Genomic DNA, 18,950 nt, shown 5'->3' with positions numbered 1-18,950 from the left:
CGAGCCAAAGGGGGGAGGGGCTGCGGCCACCGGACCTGGGCGGGGCGGGGCGGGGCAGGCGGGGCGGGGGCGAGGGCGGGGACGGGGGCGGGGGCGGGGCCCGGCACATGCGCACCGCGGCGGCGCGCGCCCGAGGAGTGGCACTTTTTAAAAGTGCAGCCCTGAGGCCAACCCGCAGCCGCCAGCACCTCGGTCCGAAGCCTGGTCCCGCCCGTCCCGGCCTCAAGCGCCCCAGTCCCACACCAGTCCGGCCCAGGCCAGTCTAGCGCGCACCATGCCGGTCAAAGGAGGCACCAAGTGCATCAAATATCTGCTGTTCGGATTTAACTTCATCTTCTGGGTGAGTGAGCGCGACTGCCGCGCGCTCCTCTCCGGGGCCACCTGTCCACCCCGGGCACCCGGTCCGCGGTCGGGGTTGCCGGTCACCGGCATCGCCTGCGCTGGGGAAGACTCCTGGCGGGAGGAGAGGGCACTGCGGCCGCCAGCTGGCTCCTCGGCGGGGGCTGAGACGGGCTGGGAGGGCGCGTTGGTCCGGGGCTGGTCCGAAGCGGGGCGGGCAGGGGGCGCGGGGCCCTAGTGAGCCGGGGGTGTGTGTGTGGGGGGGTGTTTGCTCCCACCCCGATCCCCTCCGAGTGCAGGAGGGAGAAACGGAGCACCCCCTCTGCTGGGGACTCAAGGCCCTGCCCGAAGGGGACTGTGGCGGGCAGTGCAGCTCGTGACCCGGGTGTGGTCCCCCCGAGTGGCCGAGGCCGCGGGGAGGGGAGGATGCGGACCCTCCAAGGGACTAAGGTGGCGCCGGAGGAGCTCAGTGAAGGTCTGTTGGCACCTTTACGCCGGAGAGCAAGGGGCGCGCAGGTCGCGGGTGTCAGCGTCCCGGGCCCCGTCCCTGAATGAGCGTCGGGATCCCTCCTCCACCCCCGAGGGGGAACCTTCAGGCCCCATGCTGTCAGACTGATTCTGAGCCGGCGTGAGAAAGTCCGAGCTCCCTCGAAACTACCTGAAAGACTAGCTTGTCTTGATTTTTTTTTTTTTTTCCCCCGAAGAGCGATAAGTATCTGAGCTGGAGAGAACTCCGGGAGAGTTGGGGAGGGGTGGGGCAGATGCCTATCGGCGCCCTCAGTAGGATGAGTCCTCTGTTTCTCCATTTCCGGGAGAGATAAGGTGCCGGCCTCACCCCCTTCCCCGCCAGCCCACCCAGCAGCCGGGCGGGGCCACAGGGAGTGGACTGTCACCTGGGGAGGACGCAGGCCAGGGAGATCCAGGTCTCCCGCTGCCGGCCACTCTCAGCCTGTCTGCAAATGGGAAGGCTAAGGCCGGCAGCAGGGAAGGGGAGTGGTCCCTCCGCACCTCTCCTTGAGGGATTAAGGGGCCACCCAAAGAAAGAGGCAAGGAATAGGGGACTTTGGTGTCGTGGTTCACGGGCCACATCCCCTGCTCACAGGTGGACAGTATTTGCCCCTTTGCAGTCAGGAAAGCATTTGGAAAGGCAGGCCCTGTGCCACTCTCGATAGAGATGTCTGTAGAAGCAGGGGCGAGCCACCAGAGGCTTGTAACAAAAATGTGCTTATTTCCTTGGAGCTGCTTCCCCATGAACCCCAGGGAAAATCTCCTGAGATTTAATCCTCTCTCTGGAGCTGACGGGGTATGAGATTGACCTGCCCTTGCAAGACTCATCACACCCAACACCTGCTCTAGTGAGGACAGGTGTGCCCTGCCCAGCCCATAGCCTGCTCTAGGGAGACCCTCCTGTGGTGGGCACCCCCTCCTCCCGGGTGTCCCTGCCAGCCAGCTAGCTGCCAGCCTTGGCTCCGCCAGTCTCCAACTCTGGCTCTAGGAAAGAACGTCAAAGGCTGACTAGCCCCGCCCCACCCCGCCCTTGTCCTTTAAGGAGTTTTTCTCTCCCTCCTCCCTAGCACCGTCTCTCCCCTGCCAGTCTCTTGGTTACTCCTCAGCTATCTGCCTAGGCTGTGTGAGGGTTTGGGGCGCGGGGACCCACGGACTCCCAGGGTGCCTCCATACCCCCCGCCCCATGGCACCTGCAGGAGCCTGGCGGGAGGCTCCCAGGCCACTCAGGTATCTGCTCAGCCTCTCACTGACTCCTGCCTGCCACGCCACTGTATCCAGACCTACCCCTGCCTGAGCTAGGTGCTGCTGATGGGCTGTGTCATCTGAAACAGAAATGACTCATTCTAGGAACGGCTGGGTATAGAATTAGAAATGACTTTTGAGGTGATTCAGTCCAGCCTCTACTTCACAGCGAGGAAGCGGGAACCAGAGAGGGGCTGACCTGCCCAGCGTCACGGGAACCCAGCCAATACCCCAACCCCTAGGTCCCTTAAGTCCTGTCCTCTTCCGTCTCCATCACAAAACCAACAAGGGGACCTGGTAACGGGTGGTGTATGGGGGTCCGCGGTAGCTTCATGTGTCTGAATCGTTTATTGTTTAGTCGTCCTGTATTCAGGTCCCTGTAGAGATGAAGCCCTCATCTCCCTCCTAGGAGGTGTTGGAATAAAGGAACACCATGATCCCCTTGTGCAGCGTGTTACTGCAAAGTCCTTTTCCAAATCTCATTGTATAGCCAGAGCAGGTAACATTCTCCCCATTTTACTGATGACAAGGAAACTAGTCCCCAGAGAGGTTCCACGACTCAGCCAGGGTCACGTGGCAGGATAGCATCAGAGGTAAGTCTGAAGGCAGGTCTGGTTGGCTCCAAGTTCAGCACGCTTTCCATCACCACCTGCTGCTGTACCCAGCTGAGTGGGAATGAAAGGAGGGTGGCAACAAGCTCTCAAAAAATAACTTTTAAGAGAAGCTACGACCTGAGGGAACTGCTTGCTTGGATTGTTATGATGTCATCACTTCCCTTTCTCTCTTGAGACCAGGAATTTATAAACTTGGTGTTTGGGACCTGATGTGGGCCTTGAAGAGCAGGAGTTGGGAGGCTAGGGGCCACCAGTACCTCATGGACAGAGGATGCTGGGGGGTGGTCCAGCAGGGATCCAGAGAGGAGAAGCCCACCTCAGCGGCAGTGGGGTGATTGGGGCGGGGGAGGGGAGCAGTGTACCTCTTCCCTGGCCCCCAGTCTCATCCCTGTGGGACCCTCAGTGACAGCAGAGCCTGCACTGCCTGCCCTCCCCAAGTAGGGCCTCTGGTGCCCGCAGCTAAGCCAGCAGTCAGGCTGTTCTTCCAGTGCCCCCAGGACCCTAACTTCCCAGCTCTGTTTCAGTTGTTTCTGGGTTTCCTTCAGACCTCTTTGCCTACCCACCCTCCAAAAAATTTCGATGGGGAAACATTTTACAATGCCAAAGGGGCAGCCTCAGCTGTACAGTGGGGAACCGGGGCTGGTCCAGGCCAGGAGCAAGGACTTCACATTCTACCCACCCCCTCACCCCTTTGTTCCCTGCCTCTCACCCCGTCTCCTCCCTCACTGATGGGAATAGCAGGGAATTTCTCTTTCCCAAGAAACGGTGTCTCGCAGGCCTAAGGCAGGCTTCACGGAAACATGGACAGAGGCCTGGACCAGAGCTCAGGGACCTGTGTTGTTAGTCCAGCTCTGCCCCCAGCTCACTTTGAGCAGGTCACTTTTGAATTCCAGACCTCAGTTTCCTCATCTGTACAACCAGTGGGTTGGAGCAAATGGTCCAGAAAGGTCCCTTCAGTAGCTCAGTCTATGAAACCAGCCCCACCCCCAGGGCCTAGAGCAAAGGACATTCCCACACAACCCAAAACAGGAGTCAGGAAATGGAAGTGTGTGGTGGGTACCCAGGCTTGACCCAGCGTGGCTTCATTTCATTCGGGGGCCTCTTGATGTCCTGGGCCTGAGTCGTGCCTCTCTTTCCTGGTAACCCCAAGTTCCCTCCACTCCCCCTGGGTGGGGTCTCTCTGTCTGGGGGGGGTTCTCTGTTTTTGGTCGCCCTCAGCCTTTTGTGGCAGTGCTGCCTAGTGGTCAGAGTGGCTCTGGGTTGGATTTGCCCGTCACCGTGTGGAGCTGGTGACTACCCCCCGGAGTTGCTGTGGGTTATAGGAGCTCATGCCCGAGATGCACTTAGCCTCCTGGATGAGAAGTAAACTTCCAGCCGTAGCTTTTGTCATCCCTGTATGGAAAGGAGGTTGAGGAGGTGGGGAGGGTGGGAACACTGGCCTGAGGAAGTGTGGAAGTTGAAACCAGAGAGAGGTAGCCAGGTGCACACATCCCCCCTTCTTCTCATCCTGCATCACTGCCAGCCTCGTTCCTCCACACACCTCTGCGATTCCCACCTCAGGACCCTGACTCCATTTCATGTGTGGCCGCAAGTCTGACTGTGGGGCAGCCCCACTTCTGAAAATAAAACTGCGTGCGGAGAAATCCGGAATGCGGGGTCCGGGCGGGGGATGGGCGAGCGGGATGGCACTGGCAGAAGCCCCTCCCACCCAACCTGCTGCTTCACCCAGAAGCTGTTTGCCTTCAGTGCTGGACTGAGCAAGCAGCTGGGGCTCTTGCGTGAAATGGCTTCCACCTTTGGCACCCAGACAGCCCGAGCCCTGCAAGAGCCGGCTGTGTTTGCACAGAGGCTGGCAGGTTTGGGGAGGCCAGGTGTCTGCATCTGCTCAGGAAAATAAGACTTCTCCCTGCCCGGACTCCTGAGGCTTTCCCCCCACTTTGCCCCGCGATGGTTGTCAACAACAGATGGGACTCCTGATTTGGGGAATGGGGAGGATTCCTCTACACACGCGCACGCACACTCACCTGGCACCATTCCAGACCTTACCCTCTTGTGCTCAAAGGAAGCAGCTGCCGGTTCAGACCTGAGTTTGGAACTGCTTTGATAAGAAGCCCTTTGGAGCACTTACTCTGCTAAACGAGTCTTCTGCGGCTTCAGACCTCACACATCACCGTTCTCACATCTTCCTTTTGTGTCAGATGCAAATCTTCACTGTTAACACACAGAGCTGTGTGTCCGTGTTCGATTTGTCTGTTTTCCTGTTCGATTCCATTTTACAAGGAGGCACGGTTTGGGGGATTGGTTGCACAGTTTGGGACTTAATAATACGCCTGGGACTTAACAAAAGCACCTTTTCTGCCAAAGAGCACAAGCCTTGACCGTCTTTCTTGGGTGTGCCTGGCTGTGAGGGTGAGGGACCCGACGTCACGGGTTACGGTGGCTTTTGTGGTCCTGTTGCCTCCTTGGTGGCTGCATGTTCTGGAGAGTCTGGGGAGAGGAGCGTGAAGAAAAAGTTTCAGGAATCTTCATGTTTTTGTGCCGCGTTCCTGCCTCCCTCCGGGGGCGGGGTCAGGGGAACTTTATTTGGAACCGCCTCAGGTCTTTTCAACCAAAGGCTTGCAGAAACCGTCTTTCCCTCTTACTTACAGAAGAGCAATGACTTCATGGTTTTGGGGTTTGACAATCTGGGGAAGAGCCTGTCGAACCCAGGTTCATCCAGAGATAATTTGCAACTGAGGGAATTAAGGAGACCAAAAGCGCTAATCTAAACGATATATATTTTTTTAATTTATGTTTTTAAAGTCTGACTGCAGATCACTTGCCTGTTTCATTCCGTGGAAAAAGTAATGCCGGTCCAGGGACATTTGCATTTTCCGTCAAGTGATGGCAGGCAGCTGTGGAAAGCAGCGTCCTGTCTCCAGATGAGATAATTTTATTTTAATTACATCCATCCAGTAATTCCTCCCCTCCACCAAAGAAATCCTTAGTTCTGGATAGTTTTTTGTTTGGTTTTTTGTTTAATAAATTTATTTATTTTTTATTTACTTATTTTGGGCTGCGTTGGGTCTTCGTTGATGCGTGGGCTTTCTCTAGTTGCAGCAAGCCGGGGCTAGTCTTCATTGCGGTGGCTTCTCCTCTTGCGGAGCACAGGCTCTAGGCACATGGGCTTAAGTAGTTGTGGCACATGGGCTCCGTAGTTGTGGCTCGCAGGCTCAGTAGTTGTGGCACACAGGCTTAGTTGCCCCACGGCATGTGGGATCCTCCCGGACCAGAGTTCGAACCCATGTCCCCTGCATTGGCAGGAGGATTCCCAGCCACTGCGCCACCAGGGAAGTCCCTGGATAGCTTTTAAGTACTGCTTGCTGTCATCCTCGACTGGCAGGTCCGAACATTTTGGGGGAATCCCATGAAATCAATGGGACCTGCCTCCAGAAACACACAGTCCCCAGTTTTTTTGCTTTTTTCTCCAGAGACCCATGAACCTCCCCATATCAAACACCGCATATTGGTTTCCAGGCAACCCCTGCTCTGTCCGGAATCCCACGTTTCTGCCATGAGGTGTGGGTTGCCTCACTGCTCTCCAGGACTGCACAGAGGAGCTGTGGGGACTTTGAGGAAGGCATTAGAGAGCCCCTAAGTTCCCCAAGGATCAAGGGCAGCCCTGACTGGAGCTCTGGCCTCCCCACCCATCCTTGCTCTGACTGTCAGCTTAATCCTGGCCCAAGGAGTGGCTTGGACTCGAGATTAATTCAACGAGTGTTCTGTATTCCTAGTCCTGGAGCTTGGGCGATTTGTCTTTGCTGGGAAAGAGCAGGGTCCTGTCTTTCCCACAAATGGAAACTAGAAGGCTCGGCTGGCCTTCTCTGGCCTTGCCCCTGAGGACTTTGGAAAGGGAGATGCGCCCCCCGGGGGTCTCTGGAGATGCAGACCTCTGAGTTGTGATGTACAGCCTGGCTACGTAGCAGGGAGGACGAAGCCCACTGACTTGCCTGAGAGGGGCCAGATCTGTTTGATCCCAGGGAAGATCCCTGGGCAGAGAGGTGTGTGGACTGTTGACGTGGAGAAAGTCAGTCAGTCCTTTTGCTCAATCCTCTTGCCACGCATTGTGCAAGGGAGCAGAAACCGTGTCCCTGGCTGTGTTAGGGAAGTCACCCTCCACAGCCTACCCGCTACACTCTCAAGGTCCCAGTATCCACCTCTCTCAGACCCAGGCAGATGGGAGCCATGACTCCTACCAAGCCCCTGCCTCCAAACTGCTTAGAGGAGGCCCCTTTTCCTCCCAGTCTGAGCTGCATGTCAGTGTCCAAGGGCAGAAACAACACCACACGTGGATCGTAGGAGAAAATCCTTGACTGGGGGTTAAAAATATCATAAAGTAAATTAGACCGTTTTAGTGAATTCAAAACACATTTCTATAGCATTTTAGTTTTAATTTATCTTTAAACTTACACTGATTGAATCAGTAGCAAATGATAAGGTTGATTTATTGAATCTTTAAATGGAAGATCAGCAAAATCATACACAGTTGCGAATTCATTGCTTTTCAAGTTTGGGGTGTTGTGTGTGTTTTAATTTTATTGAGGTATAGTTGATTTACAATGTTGTGTTTAATTTCTGCTCTACAGCATGTGTGTGTTTTAATTGAAGTATGATTGACATACAACATTCCTTTAGATTCCAGTGTACAACGTAATGATTTGACATTCATACACGTTGCAAAATGATAGCCAGGGTAAGCCTACTTACCATCTGTCACCATACAAAGTTACAGAATTTTTTTTTCTTGAGATGAGAGCAGCTTTCAAATCTGCAGAACAATATCGCTGACTATAGTTACCTTGCTGTACATCACATCCCCTTGACTTACTTATTTTATAACTGAAAATTTGTACCTCTGGATCCCCTTCCGCCCGTTTTACCCACCTCCCCAGCCTTCCTTCCCTCAGGCAACCACCAATCTGTTCTCTGTGTCTGTGGGTTTGGTTTGGTTTGGTTTGTTCATTTGTTTTGTCTTCCGGATTTCATTTAGCATAATACCCTCCAGGTCCATCCATGTTGTCACAAATGGTGTGATTTCTTTCTTTTTTTATGGCTGAATAATATTCTAGTGTATATATGTACCATGTCTTCTTTATACATTTATCTATGGATGGACATTTAGGTTGTTTCCATGTCTTGGCTATTGTAAATAGGGCTGCAGTGAACATAGGGGTGCATGTATCTTTTCGAATTAGTGTTTGCATGTTCTTTGGATACGTAACAAGAAGTGAAATTGCTGCATCATGTGGTAGTTCTATTTTTAATCTTTTGGGAAACTGCCATACTCTTTTCCATACTGGGTGCACAAATTTACATTTCCACCAAGACTGCACAAGGTTCCCTTTCTCCACATCATCATCAACACTTGTTATTTGTTGTCCTTTAGATAATAGCTATTGTGACAGGTATAACATGATATCTGATTGTGGTTTTGATTTGCATTTCCCTGATGTTTAGTGATGTTGAGCATCTTTTCATGTGCCCGTTGGCCATCTGTATGTCTTCTTTGGGAAGTTTAGTTTAAAAGATAGTTTGCTATAGACTGTTTGCGCCTCTCCAAATTCATATGTTAAATCCTAAAGTCCAATGCAGTTTTATCTGGAGTCGAGGCTGTTGGGGGTGATTAGGTCATGAGGATGGGGCCCTCATGAATGGAATTAGTGCCCTTATAAGAAGAGGCGGGACCTCTATGGTGACGCAGTGGTTAAGAATCTGCCTCCCGGGCTCCCCTGGTGGCGCAGTGGTTGAGAGTCCGCCTGCCAATGCAGGGGACACGGGTTCGTGACCCGGTCTGGGAAGATCCCACATGCCACGGAGCGGCTAGGCCCGTGAGCCATGGCCACTGAGCCTGCGCGTCCGGAGCCTGTGCTCCGCAGTGGGAGAGGCCACAACAGTGAGAGGCCCGTGTATCACTGAAAAAAAAAAAAAAAAAATCCTCCTCCCAATGCAGGGGACATGGGTTCGAGCCCTGGTCCGGGAAGATCCCACATGCTGCGGAGCAACTAAGCCCATGCGCCACGACTACTGAGCCTGAGCTCTAGAGCCCATGAGCCACAACTACTGAGCCCACGTGCTGCAAGTACTGAAGCCCGCGTGTCGCAACTACTGAAGCCCGTGTGCCTAGAGTCTCTGTTCTGCAACAAAGGGAAGCCACTGCAATGAGACGCCCGTGCACCACAACGAAGAGTAGCCCCCACTGGCCGCAACCAGAGGAAGCCTGCGCACAGCAACGAAGACCCAAGAGGAGTCCCAGGCTCTCTCTCTAGACAGTCAAAAATAAATAAATTAAATAAATAAATTTATTTTTAAAAAAAAGAAGAAGAGGCCCCAGAGTTCCCGTCTCCCTTCAACCATGTGAGATTCTAGTGAGAAGATAACCCTCTATGAACCAGGAAGTGAGTCCAAACCAGATGCCAAGTCTGCTGGTGCCTTGATCTTGGACTTTTACCCTGTCCACAGTGCTTTGTTACAGCAGCCTTAATGGACTAAGACAAAGTTATTTACAAATCCGAACCAAAAACCCCTCTTCCCATCTAGATGAACAATTGCAGTGTAGCAGTTTGCATGCACCCCTCACGTCCATGCCCGCCTCTGTTGTGTGGGAAGCCACCCTCAGCAGAATGTGTCCTGCAGGGACAGGAAACTCGTCCCCCGTAAAGACTCTTCCTCCTGCTCACCCTGATGCACTATAGGCGCCTTCTTGTGATGTGGGGCCATGGATTTCAACCTGTTACTATTATGCTCAGACTTTTTTTTGTCTTTTTAGCCACACTGGGCAGCTTGCGGGATCTTAGTTCCCCAAGCAGGGACCAAACACGAAGTCCTAACCACTGGACCACCAGGGGAATCCCTATGCTCAAAAAAAAATTTTTTTAATAAATTTATTTATTTATTTTTGGCTGTGTTGGGTCTTCGTTGCAGTGCGCAGTCTTCTCATTGCAGTGGTTTCTCTTGTTGTGTGGGCTTCAGTAGTTGTGGCACTCAGACTCAGTAGTTGTGGCTCACAGGCTCTAGAGCTCAGACTCCATAGTTGCAGCATACAGGCTTAGTTGCTCCGTGGCATGTGGGATCTTCCTGGACGAGGGCTCGAACCTGTGTCCCCTGCACTGGTAGGCGGATTCTTAACCACTGTGCCACTGGGGAAGTCGTCCCTATGCTCAAACTTTTTTTTTTTTTTTTTTTTTGCGGTACGTGGGCCTCTCACTGTTGTGGCCTCTCCCGTTGCGGAGCACAGGCTCCGGACGCGCAGGCTCAGCGGCCATGGCTCACGGGCCCAGCTGCTCCGCGGCATGTGGGATCTTCCCGGACCAGGGCACGAACCCGTGTCCCCTGCATCTGCAGGTGGACTCTCAACCACTGCGCCACCAGGGAAGCCCTGCTCAAACTTTTTAAAGCCTCCTTTCTACAAGCCTGGGGAAGTCATCCCACACTCTACTTTTCCCCTCTTCAATCAAATTATAGCCCTGGCTCCCCAAGACAGATAGATAACCCTTAAGAGATCAGAAAACTCATTTCAACTAGAAATTACATTCTCTTCCAGAGCTGGGGAGGAACCCTTAGAATGGGGAGCTGGTGTGATCCTCATGCCTCTCAGGGCCCCATGCCCAGGGCTATAAGACAGGCCTGCAGTTATGCCCTCTCATTCCCTTTGTCCTCTGCTGGCAGGATGGTGCTGTAAGGGGCGGGCAAAGGCTTCAGGCCATTCCTATAGGGATACAAGGACAGTGGCCAATGGGCAGCTGCAGCGGTGTCTGCACTTGCCAGGCTTACAGAGGTGGCGCAGTTGGGAGGGGAAGGGAACGTACCAGCTTACTCTGGAGAGTCTGTTTCCCGGAGCAGGGCTGTGGCCACACTCACTTCTGGCTGGCCAGCAAGAACGTGCCCAGAGCTCTCCAGCCAGAGGCCAGCAAGAGGAGTCCCAGGCTCTCTCTCTAGACTCTGTCCATCAGGCTCCCCCAGAGAGACGCCAGACTCCGATGGCACCTGCAGGCCAGGTGGCCAAGGCAGGTACCTTCCTGTCGTGAGAAGATAGGCCTTCTGCTCTTACATGTGGGCTCTCTTGGGGCCTTTACGGATCGAAGACGCCACTTTTGAAATAGAATCAGCTGTGACCAGGAAGGAGAAAGGATAAAAGTGAAAAATTCTGGCCCTGAAATTAACAAAATGGATCAAAAAGACCTTTGAGCTTAGCAAAATGATTGAGAATTTGGGCTTTGCAGTCAGACTGTTCTGGGTCCAGGTTGTAACTCAGGCACCTCTTTGCCATGTGATCTCAAGATGAGCTCCTGAACTTCTGTGCCTGAAACTTCTCATCTCGAAAACAAGTTAATATTACCTACCTGGTGGGTCTGTTGAGAAAATTAAATGATTCAAGTGAAGTGCTTCGGGTGAGGCAGGGGACACAGCAGACAGTGGAGGGCTTGCTGTTTAATCATTGAGACTAAAATGAAGAGGGGATTGTGGCAGAGGAATAGGGCAAGGGGTATCTCCCACCACTCAGGGTCACGCGAGCAAGTGGTAACAGGTTCCATGGATGGAATGAGAGCTAGCTGGTCTGTGTGGCTGAAGTGTATCAGCAAGAGTGTGTGTGTGTGTGTGTGTGTGTGTGTGTGTGTGTGTGTGTGTGTGCGCGTGCAATCACCAGGCATCTTAGTTAGGCAAACACAATGGAAAACACAGTGGTATTCTGGAATTTAAAGCAAAACATCCCCCACATCAGATGATTTTGGTTGAGATCAGAATGGCTACTTTCAGCAGAAAATGCATTTATGGGCTGGCTGACGTCTGCTACACGTCTGGCCAGCAGGCAGTGGAAACTTGAAACTTCTTGTTTGGAAGGAGGTTACCTTGGGCAGAGGCCTCCCTCCCAATCCCTCAGCCCCAAGTGACTTAACACTGGCACCTTGTATTAGCTAAAACTTTTCTCCTCTTAGGCAGAATAAGGGCTCTGGTTTTCTTTTTTGGCCACGCATCGAGACATGCAGGATCTTAGTTCCCCGACCAGGGATGGAACCCGAGCCCCCTGCATTGGAAGCGCAGAGTCCTAACCACTGGACCGCCAGGGAAGTCCCACTCAGGGCTCTGGTTTTTAAATGATGCTGGCTCAGTCCTCAAGAGGGAGGATTTCTCAAGTCTTGAACTTGTTCAGACCAGGTCACTGCCTAATTTCCATAAAGGTGTGCTGAGAAGAAGTTTACAAGGTCTTTCATCCTCTGCCACACCCCAGAGAGGGGACCCAGCTACCTCCCTTCCACCAGGGATGAGACAGGACGTCAAGTAACCAACCTCTGCCTGGCACATGCTGTGCATGTGACGGAGGGAGAGAACTGTCAGCTGAGTCACTGCATACCTGCTGTGTGACCATGGGCAAGTTACTTGACCTCTCTGAGCCTGTTTCGTCATCTCAAGCTGGGATGATCGGAACTACCTCGAAGAGTGTAAGGCAGTCCCACCAGCATCCTCAGATTCAGAAGGGGCAGCAGGGCCTGACAGGAGAACTCTAGTCTCCCAATATTCCTCTTCTCCCTGGGAGATCTCTCACTATGTGCTTCCAGGGAATGTTCCCCTGTTAGCAAGCTGAACACAGTTGCCCAAAAGAGGCCAGCAGAGCAAAATGGTGGCACCCACAGTCTGTAGCTGTTGAGCCACCACCGCGCGTCCTCCCAGGAGGTCCACAGACAGGCTGAGCCTGTGCTCAGGAACCTGGGGAAAGTTAATTCTTTAGACTTATCCTACAATTTTTATTATTATTATTTTTTAATGTTGAATTATCTAGGCGGTGGGGTAGGTACCACAATCTTCTCGGCGTTTAGGGCACTGAATAGCAGAAGTCCGCCTCCCTGAGGTCCTGGCTTGGGAGAAGGGGGTGGTGATGGTTGGATTTTGTTTTTGTTGCTGTTGGGACCTCCCCCGCTCAAGGTGCTGCATTGTGTAAAAGAGTAACACAGAGCAGCAGGGGGCGTTATGACCCAGGGGGATTATTGGGGGAAGGAGGGGTTGAATTGTTGGAAATGTAGATTCCTGGGGGGAGGCGGCCAGTTGGTGACTCTCCTTAGGCCTCACTTTCCTAACGTGGGTAATGAGGGTAATCATGCCACCTGCATACAATAATACAAGGCCATTGGGAGCAAGTACGGGATATTCAATGTCAAGTTATTATCATGGAACCTGGCTCATAGCAAGAGCTCAGCTGTCAGCTTCTACAACTGTGGTCTAGTTAGTATTACGTAAGGAGCTACCTCTCCTTAGAATTTTTCAGAGGTTGAAGTTGTCCTAAGCACTCACATTCGTCCCCATCTTATTGCTTCAGCTCTGCGAAGCCACATCACTGAGGGCATTGCTCAAAGCTGAAGTTTTACCACTAGGCTTCCTCTCTTTCAGAAGGTGAAACAGACGACTTATCTTTTCATCTGCCTACAAAACGCCCATTTCAGAGATTCCCCTGGTTTGGGAAAGGTGAGGGAGGGAGGGACCAGTTTGGGGCTTTGCTTGGAGTGGCCCATAAGCATACCCAGTTGACAGGGACCTCTCTTGTGGAATCTGCCCAAGAGGGGCGGCCTCAGCACCTCTCCTTCAACGCTCGCCTTCTGCTTCCCAAAAGGGCTGGATTCCTCTTATGGAGAGCTTTTTGACACCTTGAAGCCAGGTCCCAGAGGGGACAGAGCCAAAGGCACCATTGCTTCTGTGTGGACACCTTGGGAAGCAAAGAAAGGAAGATAGAACTGGCCCTGAAGGGTTCATTTCCCCTGGGACCCTCTGAGGGTGGGCTTGAGGCCACCACCTGTCCCATGCTCACCAGAGGGAGGGGGGGAGGGGAGAGAGAGAACGGACCCAAAGGATGAGTCCGTGGTCCTTCCCTCCCTTGGCCCTGGCCTTGGCTGGCATTGGTGCCCTAAATTGGACTCATCTAGCCAACAGGCAGGATAAGGTTTAGGTCAGAGCATCCTGCCAAATTCACGGTGTCCAGACCAGACTCTTGTCCCCCCACAGAAAATTTCTTGGGGGTTCCCATTCTTCCAGTTCACCAGCTGGCAGGGAGGGAGCACAGTATTGGGAAGAGTGCGGCTCTGAGCTGCTGGCTGCATGGATCTGGTTCAGAGTCAGCTCTGCCTCTTGCTGGCTGTGTCTTTTTGAGCGAGTTGCTTAACCTCTCTGTTTCACCTATAAAATAAGTGTGACAAGCGGATTAAATGAGATAGTATACTTAAATCACCTCCTGCGATGGAGGACACGAGTGAGTGCTCATGAAGAGTGACTGCTACTGTTATTATATTATTTATTTTCCTTTCCCTAGCCTCTGGAGGAGTTACTAATGGACAAAAGCCTGCCACAGTCAAATCAACAGTAACTCTAGATAAACCTACCAGGTCATTGACCATCAGCCTCTGCATGTGTTCTTTCTTTTTTTTTTAATGTTGTTTTCCTAGAATTTGGGGTGATTTGAGGAAGAGTCCAGTTCCATACACAACGGCAGCCTGTCCTGGGGAGAACGTAGGCTGCAGAAATTGGGGAAGTTTTTGCCAAGAGCGCCCTGCTGCAGGGGCTGCCTGAGTCATTTTGGCGTCTGGGGTAGGAGGGTTCACCAGGTGAGTCTGTGGCTGGAGGCACATGGAGAAGCCAAATGCAGGTTCCGACTTGAGCGTTTACTGTGACTTCCCCACTCAGTGGGTTCAAGAGGGTGTTGTCTAGCCAGTATCTGTCTTTCTTACCTCTTGCTTCCTTCCTGCTTACGTGTCCTGTATCCTCCCCCTTATCTGTCACCATTCAGCAGTCAAGGTGGTCCTCAGCCCCAGTCCCCCTCCCTGGCTTTCCAGTGCCAGCAGGAGCCCTGCACCCAGGGGAGGCTCACATCCCCGCTCCGTAGCTTCGTGCCCTTTGGCACTGGCGTTTCAAAAGCTGGTCTCTGGGTTCAGAACCCCCAGAAAGAGCTTTTCCATTCCTCCAATTGTTCAGTGTTCAAATGAAAGCCTTAGAGCAGTGGTTCTGAAACCTGAGTGGGCAGCAGAATCATCTGGGGGCGCTTGTTAAAACATAGATTGCTGGGACTTCCCTGGCAGTCCAGTGGTTAAGACTCCATGCTTCCACTGCAGTGGGCTCGGGTTTGATCCCTGGTCGGAGAACTAGGATCCCACATGCCACGCAGCGCGGCCAAAAAAAAAAACAACAGCAACGACACAGATCACTGGGCCTCACCTCACTTGGGTTTCTAATCGAATAAGTCCAGGACGGGGACAACAAGTCTGCACGTCCGACAAGTTCCCAGCTGATGCTGCTGCCACTACAGCTGGTCTGGGGACCACGTGTTGAGAACCACTGGCCTGGAAAAAAATCTCCCAGTGGCCTTTGAGGATACAGGCTTCTGTAGATGTGCAGCTCAGGAGAAGCCCCAAGGGGATGAGATGGCCCCCAAAATGATCATCCTCACGGGGAAGGTGGGGGACAGTTGTTCTTCAGGACTGTGATCTCTGGGGCTTTGCTGTTCATCTCTAATAAAACTAACGTTAGTAATATGCCCTGGTTGGCATCTTTCAGTTCTGCCATGAACGAACAGTTTACTTTTTTTTTTAATATTTATTTAATTTTATTTGGTTGCGGCAGGTAGGCTCCTTAGTTGTGGCTCGCAGGGTCCTTAGTTGCGGTTTGCCGGCTCCTTAGTTGCGGCACGTGGGCTCCTTAGTTGTGGCAGGCAGGTCCTTAGTTGCTGCAGGCGGGCTCCTTAGTTGTGGCATGCATGGGGGTTGTAGTTCCCTGACCATGGATCGAACCCCCCCACCTCGGCCCCCTGCATTGGGAGCACGGAGTCTTAACCACTGCGCCACCAGGGAAGTCCCTAACAGTTTACTTGTGATCCTTAAGGAAAGCAAGTCATGGCAGTTTTTTCCTGATGAGCGTGGAGTTTGGTTTTAGCTGTTGTTATCCTGTGCGGCGGGCCTGGAGAGGGCAGGACTCCAAGACCTCTGCTCCTGCCCAAGTGCTTCATCCTTCCAGAGACAGCAGCTCCGGGGAGGAGGGTGCCGGGAGAGGGTGAGAGAGGCGTTGGGGAGCCGGCTCCTGTTTGCTCTTGCCAGCAGTGCCTGGCCCGGGCTCCTGACGGTGAATCAGCCCATCAGGCTTGGCCCTCTGTGCTGAGCCAGGGTTGCCATGGAGATGGGTGAGGCTGGAGCCCACAGGTCTAGGTGGCCCGACTTGTTTCTAAAGGCCATGTGAACACAGAGGCCCTTATCTGCACTCTCGAGGCTCCATCAGGCGTGAGTGGTGAGGCAGCTTACATCCTCAGGGTTCAGCCTCTGTGACTTCCTGGGTGGCCAGGGGCAGCTACGCTGAGGTCTCCCAAGCCCAGTATGTTAACAAAAAAATCCAGGGCTGATACGGATCTTACCGAAGGAAGGAAGTAAAGAGGTCAAATCCCCTCCCTCTCTGTGATCTGCTCCTTCAGTAACTGCTTCCTGCAGCATGAATTCGCTCACGGAAGCAGCCTGGGATCCCAGGAAGGACAGAGGCCTCCACTCTCGGCCAGCCGTGTCCCTTACCCTCCCCGCCCCACTTCTCTCCCCGCATCCCGGCTGGTCCTAGCGGAGCTCTGGAGGCATCTCCTCCAGCACACCGCACTCACACAGACCCACAGAAGACAGACCCCCACTGTCCTCAATCGCCCTGTGCCCACCCAGCCGCCTCCTCAGATCAGAGGAGGACACACAGCTGAGGCCGCCAAGAGCCGTGAATATCCCCACTTTTGTCTTCGTGTCGTTCGCAAGGTTTACTTATTATCATTGTCATCATTATATTCCCCACAGAATCTGGCTGTCTCTAGCACTCACGGTCGTCAGAGTGTTTTACACGTTAATCTTCCCCTTCAACCTCCTGGGTCAAAGGCAGGAAAGTATCAAACTCTTTTTTTACAGGTGGGAACTCTGAGGTTCAGAGAAGCTACGGAGAGTGCTTAGTGCCACACAGCTCCCAGGCAGCAGCGCTGGAATTAGCCCCAGAGGCCCCGCCACTGTCCACACATGCAGCTATTCTCAGCAGAGATGTGCGTTCTCCTGGGAGCGCTCGCGTGCCCCGGGATGGAGTGGCGGCGGATACGTGTTTAGAACTCTGCCAGGTGATTCTCACATCACCCCGTGGCTGGCTCCGGTGTGCAAATGACAGAGCTAGGGCCCCCTGCTTCTTGCCCACTGTTCTGTCATGCCACCTGTCCCTTACTAAAATGTCTGCTGCATCCCTTTGACCAAAGTCACCAAATAGCCAAGGCTTCACAGAAGGACGATGGGACATAGGAAAGAAAGCACTGCCTTCTCCCCCGACCCCCTCCTGTCACCACCGCCCACCTCTAGCCGCTTCCAAAGTGGCAGATGGGACCACTGCAGTCTGAGGTCAGCCTCAAAGGAAACTGCATGTGGAGAATGATCTGCCCTGCACTTCCTGGGCCAAGACAGCTGGATGGAGAAAGTGTCCATGAGTATTTTGTCCTTTTAAAAAATGTGTGACCCGTCAGGTCATATTACAGAAGACAGAGGGGACCGAGAGGAAAGAGGCCCAAGCCAAGACCACCCAATGTGTTTGCCTTGGGAAGATTTTTCTTTGAAGTGGGGTTTCCCCCACGGGGAGACATGGTTCCTTCCACCTGAGGGATGGGATGCAAGGCGACACATACACGCACACAGACAGACAGACACACACACACACACACACACACACACACACACACACACACACACACTGAAACCTCTGCGGTCAGCCGGTTGCCCTTTTCCTCTGTGTCACCTCGTCACCTCCCACCTTTCTGCACGCTTGCTTCAGGCGTTTCGGGTGGTACGGCATTCCTCTGGGCTCCAGCTGGAATTGGCTTTGCAAACTCAGCAGGGGGTCCAGAGAAGCCAGGTGCCCCTAAGCAACACTGCACTTAGGATTTGTTTTCAATTCGCCCCTTGGAATTGGAGACCTTTCCTTTAACTCGGGGTGTGTGTTGTAGTGTAAGATTTCTAGGCCTGTGCCTATGGGTCTGGTGTGACTCACTGAAATACCCATCTCTGCGTGGGAGGGAGCCTTGTTCGCGTTGTGCTTTCAGCCAGGGGAGAGGAGAGGACAGGACGGGAAGCTGGGCCCGCCTGGGGTGGGGCTGGGCTTTCACGCCTCCTGAAGCTGGCATCCACCCCAGGTGACTGGATTACCTGTGTGCTCCTCAAGGATTGGAGGGTCTATCCAAGTACTCACAATGTGGAATCCATACCCTCCAGGTTTTATGAATGGTTTCAGAGTGTCTGTGAACTCTAGAAGTTGTATGGAAAATTATAGCGATGCTTTTTGGACTTTTTCTGAGACTTTCACCCAATTCTGAAACATCTGTCATCCAGAAAAACTTCAAAATCATAAATTCACAGATATTCTAGAGTGATGAATTCAACACCTATCACCAGACATCTAAAACGTCACATATATATATATTTTTTTAATATTTATTTATTTGGCTTCGTGGGGTCTTAGTTGCGGCACGCGGGATCTTCGTTGCGGCATGGGGATCTTTACTTGCGGCCTGTGGGACCTAGTGCCCTACCAGGGATCAAACCCAGGCCCCCGGGCATTGGAAGCACAGAGTCTTAGCCACTGGACCACCAGGGGAGTCCGGTCACATATATTTTAGAGTGAAAGAATTAAACACCCATCACCACTTGAATATTGCTATTAAAAGTATAATGATATCCAAAGCTATGTATGTTAAAGGTTTTACTTTATTTAATTATATCTAGTCATCTTTAATCAAGTATTATTAAATAAAAAATGAATGCATTTAAAAAAAAAAGGATTGGAGTGTCTAACTGGACTTCGGTGGGCGGTGAGCACAGCAGGGCATGGACTTTTTATAAACCCTCATTTTCCAAAAGACTTGATGTGGATGTGCCCCTGAATCTCACTGTGACATTCATCACATACCCTCATGGCTCTTTCTCAGTATTTATTCTGGGCAAGTAGTTGTTCTTTGTAGTTTCTGACCCTTGTTGGGAGATGTTGGAAGATGGGTCTGGATGACAAGCCGGTGGGAAAGGAGGCTTGTCCAAGGTGAGAGGACCCAGGAGAGGAAATTCTGATGGGCTTCAGAGCTTCTCTTTCACTGAAGTCATCCTTCACTTATTGAATAATGATTTACTAATGACTGTTTGGTCCCAAGTATGGATGGGGTGCAGGGGAGCTACTGAAATGACCAAGAACTCA

At 52.5% G+C, this 18,950-nt stretch overlaps 1 protein-coding gene across 1 annotated transcript in view; it reads left to right on the top strand.

Moving 5' to 3' along the window:
* Positions 1 to 132: 132 nt before the first annotated feature.
* The window catches only part of CD9 (CD9 molecule), a 35,715-nt gene continuing 16,897 nt past the window's right edge, over positions 133 to 18,950 (top strand). Inside the window, exon 1 of the mRNA XM_032646453.1 lies at positions 133 to 340. Within this exon, the coding sequence (XP_032502344.1) occupies positions 275 to 340 (66 nt within the window). The 5' untranslated portion in view covers positions 133 to 274. The remainder of the gene's footprint in view (positions 341 to 18,950) is intronic.

The sequence above is a fragment of the Phocoena sinus genome, chromosome 10 (genome assembly GCF_008692025.1).
Source record: "Phocoena sinus isolate mPhoSin1 chromosome 10, mPhoSin1.pri, whole genome shotgun sequence".
In the NCBI taxonomy this organism is placed as follows: Eukaryota; Metazoa; Chordata; class Mammalia; order Artiodactyla; family Phocoenidae; genus Phocoena; species Phocoena sinus.
This window is presented reverse-complemented; position numbering and strand designations above follow the sequence as displayed.